The sequence below is a fragment of the Sphaeroforma arctica genome (assembly GCF_001186125.1).
Source record: "Sphaeroforma arctica JP610 unplaced genomic scaffold supercont1.663, whole genome shotgun sequence".
Taxonomy (NCBI): Eukaryota; class Ichthyosporea; order Ichthyophonida; genus Sphaeroforma; species Sphaeroforma arctica.
Genome location: NW_014039895.1, coordinates 36480 through 40866, shown reverse-complemented (window position 1 = coordinate 40866; position 4387 = coordinate 36480). Strand labels below are relative to the sequence as shown.

Below are 4387 nucleotides of genomic sequence, written 5' to 3'. Positions count from 1 at the left end.
CTAAAAGATGATAGTGTGTTCATATGGGATCAACCGCAACGAGCTGCATTTCAGAAAATTGGGGAACTACTACGAAACTAGTGATGTTCGCAGACGCTTGCGAATCAGTAGGCATAGGTGGTATACTTACAGTATTTAGAATGGAAGTTATCTGCCTGTCAGCTTCGTCTCTTCACGGTATGATGGGGCGCAGAAGGCATATCACATCACAGACAAAGAGGCCTTGGCCCTGGTGTGCGGGATACGCAAGGACATGAGGATACTCAGTCGTACGGAGAAGGTGATACGGCTATATGCTGACCACCAGCCATTGGTAGCAATATTTTCTAGGTCTAAAGAATCATTTGTAGACGACGTCGGGGGCAGACGAATGGGACGATACTACGATGTAGTACGAGACTTCAATGGGTAAATAGTGCACATACCTGTGGAAGAAAATCCTATAGCGGATGTGTTGTCCCGCTCATGTGTTACCATTGATCCCATACTGCGGGTGCGAGAGGGTAGTGAAGACCTCAGAAAACATTTTGCCTATCCACTAGCATCCATGCCGTCGACAGAGGAGTACCAACTTACGTCCCCATACTTTAAAGCGGCAGATAAGCAGTGGGGACCCCACACGGCCGACGGGTTTGCCTTACCAGGCAACGCCATACTTCCCTATTATTGTGTTCCTACTCTAGAAAGAGGGTTATTTGTGTGATACTGGGGCGACCCCAGTGTTAACTAGTTATTTAATCATCATTGGACGTTGCTACCCAAAGTGGTCAACAAGGCCAAGAAGGAAGTAGCGTGGTGTACTTTAGTATGCCCTTACTGGCCTTGGACAGAGTGGTTCCCTATTTTGGTGGAACTTTTAGCTGACGACCCCATAGTTAGCGGAGGTATTCAACAGGCATGGGCGAGAGGATACAAAACCACCTTCATTTGTTACTCTCATCTGCAGATTGGGTCCAAGACATTTTCAAGTAAGTGCGGAAATCTGGAAGAAGTGTGAAGCTTTGTTCAGCAGTGACTCGGTTATGGAGCCAGCTGAATCGAAGCATGTCAGGCAAACAACCACAACGACGCAGATGCAACTAAACTCTTTGAGGACCGGGGTGCGACAGGTGGCTGCATTTCTGGTTATGAAAGTGAAAGAAATGTATGTTTTGGACCAATCACTGAACAGAGCAGAACAGTGAGTATATCCGTCGACAGACAGCAAGATACGGTTAGTACTCAGGAGCGTGACATACCTGTGGTGGCGGCGTCAATAAACGCTGAGGAACTGGGAGACACAAGGGATAATGCTGGTTCGGCTCTTAGACGAAAGGCTGTTCCTCTTCAGGTGGATCCCCGGCCGGTCCTGTTGGCTTGCCCCACACGGAAACTTTGAGGCGTGGAGCTAACAGGAGCACAAGTTGTTAAGTCCTTGCAATACCTCCATGTAACATATGCGCATGCTGCGCAGGCACGCTTGGAGCACTTGACAAAATATGTACCTGGGTGGGGTAACTTGTGGCCGCAAATACGAATGATAGTTCGAGTTCGTGCACAGTATCAGCAGTATGGGAGGCCACCACCAGAATCTTCAGGCTTGTTGCAACAACCTGAGCGAACAGCGGTCATTTAGCCCACTGGGGTGTGGATTTCGTCGACCTTCCTGTGGCATCCGCAGGAGAATGCTCAGTATTGGTCGCTGTAAACGAAAAGTGGTTTGCGTTTTTATGTAAGTTTCGGTCTATCAAGGCGATATTAACGCCTTAAAGTAATTAAGCGCTTCGGTTAAGTCTAAGTATAGTTAAATTTGAAATAAATAAACGAAATGAGTCGTTTAGTAAAGTTAGGTATGCCTCGTGAAAACAGCAATACTTTGAGGGATTGTGAGGCTGAGACAATGCCTATATATAATCCTCTCAGTACTGTTTTCGCCGAAGGGATTTTATTTAGTGTTTCGTTGTCGCTCTAATAGAAACTATGGTATGTTTCGTTGGGGCAATCCAAGATACTCATAAAATCCTATCTTTAGAAGAAAAAAGGAATAGAAAAAAGAAAAATACTCCTGATGTCCATAGTTATTGCATTAACCAATAACTTACCACTTATCAAGAATTATCGACTTAGCCTTCATCAGACTGGCACATCTGGTTGGCTGAAAGGAGGATAAACTAAGCAATGCTAATAGTCCTTAGAAACCTATGTTCGGTTGAGCCATCTCGCTACCGAAGTATTCAGATATAAATAGATTTGGAAAGTAAATATAGTTCTATTAATAGAACTAGACCAAATCTTATGTTTGGTATTTTACTGGGGCCTTTTAATGGCCTTGTCCAAATATCTGATATGTGAAATGGAAAAGGTATTAATTAATAAAACCGTTAAAAACCATTTAGGAAACTTAAGTTCCTCGTACTATTAAGAATACGTTTGTAGTTTACGTACTGCTTAAGAGTACGTTTATAACAAAGAGTCTAATGTGGAGGCCCGGCTATTACACAGCCTCCGCCCAGCTTTGAAATCCAACAGAGACTAGTTGCTCACGCGAGCCGATTTTGGATTTACAAAGCGAGAAGTAAAAACGGGTCGAAAACATTAAGTAGCATTACGTATAGTTAATGTTTCTCAGGCGGAGAAGTTAAGCGTTCTCGGTTACCCTGTGAGTTTTGGGCTTAGGTCTAGTAGGTCCGTGGTGGTCGACTGGACGTTTCTTACGCTTCAGTGTCTTCAGCACATATGAAGGGTGAGCCTTAAAGCTCGTGATAAATGCTGTAAGCGAGTAAGTTTTAACTTCTGTGCCTTCAGACGATGGAAACATGCTATCTTTTCAGCTTGTGACTTATGCAGGCGTTTACGCCATTTTCGATGAAAGGCTTTCAAATAGTCTTGATTATCGAAAGCATCTGAAGTCAACTCAGAGATTGTACCGTCTATAAAGCGTGTACGATAGTATGTATAACCTCCCTTATTCGTTCTCCATATAATGTCTTTAAATTCAGGACGATCAAGAGGGGCATTAGAGCCATGTCTTCTTGCGAGTATAATCTCGGTAGTCGGAATCCGACTAGTGCCTATATTTAAAGCACTAGAACCGTCGGGGTTATTAACCTCATAGTCGGCTACAGAGACTATGTATGGTCCTATCCATTTCGATGTTAGTACAGTAGCATCGGAATTACGTTGACGGATGATAACTCTGTCTCCAACCTGATACTCTGCTATCTTTTTGGTAGCGTTCCATCTATTTTGCCTTTTTAATAAGGCAATATTGCGTGTTTCTCGCAAGCAAGGATATACAACGTTATAAACACGTTGTACCTTCTCTAACCATGGCTCTAACCATGGTAACTCATGGTGATTAGGTTCGTCCTTGTTAAAAGGTATTTGTAACTCACTATATCTGCCACGAAAATAGTGAGCGGGTGCTGTACCTGTAACCGGATCAACACACTCGTTCATCTGTGTTTGTAAATCATCTGCATCATCCGTTAATGCAGTACGTAAGAAGCACTCAAGTCTTCTATGGCGCGTTTCATTCGCGCCTTGTGTTTGCGGTTTATATGGTACATCCCTTTTATGGCACATGCCTGATACGAGTACTAACGATTCCATTACGTCATCACAGAACTCGCTACCGTTATCAGTACACATTACACCTGGCCACCCGTGGTCAGCAAAGACTTGGCAACATAATTCTGCCACGGCCTGCGTACTCTTGTCCTTTGAAGTATAGAGCAAGTTATACCGTAAGAAGTGGCATACGTAACGGTCGCCTGTGTGCTCGGACGTAGGCAGGTCAACCAGATCAATGATGACCCTGCGCCATGGAACATCTTCAGTCACACTCTTAAGCGGTGCGAACCCATAGCGCTTAATCTGGTTGAGATCACAGTCTGTACATGACTGATATACTCTGTCAACTAAAGTTGCCAGCTTAGGGTGCGCGATCCCATTTCGCTTAGCATCTTCAATTGCGTCTACTACGCACAGCTTATGGTTTTGCGTCAGCCAAGCAAGAATGTTTTCATCATTCTGCTCCTCCACAATAAAGGTAGGGTGTTAAGAACCCACTTGCGTGGTCTCTGAGTCAGTAGTGTTTCCAGACTCCTGTCCTTCTTTCGCATGAGTGTCATGAGTGCGCTCGAGTGCGTTTGGTACACCTGACTTATTTAATAGTCGCATTATATGTGTATATGCTTCGGGATTATCTTTCATCAATCCCTTTTAAAAATAGGGGTTGAAAGACTTCGGGCTTGGACTCTATGTTATTAAGCAGAGTCCTAGCTAGAGACTGACGCTTCTTAACTGTAGTGTCACTAGTAGATTGTATTTCTTGTGCAGAGACTTCAAGTGCTGTGTTGCCTTTGAATTGCTTAACGCTCAATTTAGTAGGGAGTGGAATCTCTGA

General features: G+C 44.0%; 1 protein-coding gene across 1 annotated transcript; it reads left to right on the top strand.

Annotated features, from left to right (window-relative positions):
- Positions 1–1022: 1022 nt before the first annotated feature.
- Positions 1023–1378, top strand: SARC_07913 (hypothetical protein; the record flags this gene model as incomplete). Its single annotated transcript, XM_014298129.1, has 2 exons — positions 1023–1109; positions 1172–1378. 2 exons carry the CDS (start codon positions 1023–1025, stop codon positions 1376–1378), a joined length of 294 nt encoding a protein of 97 aa, XP_014153604.1.
- Positions 1379–4387: the final 3009 nt, after the last annotated feature.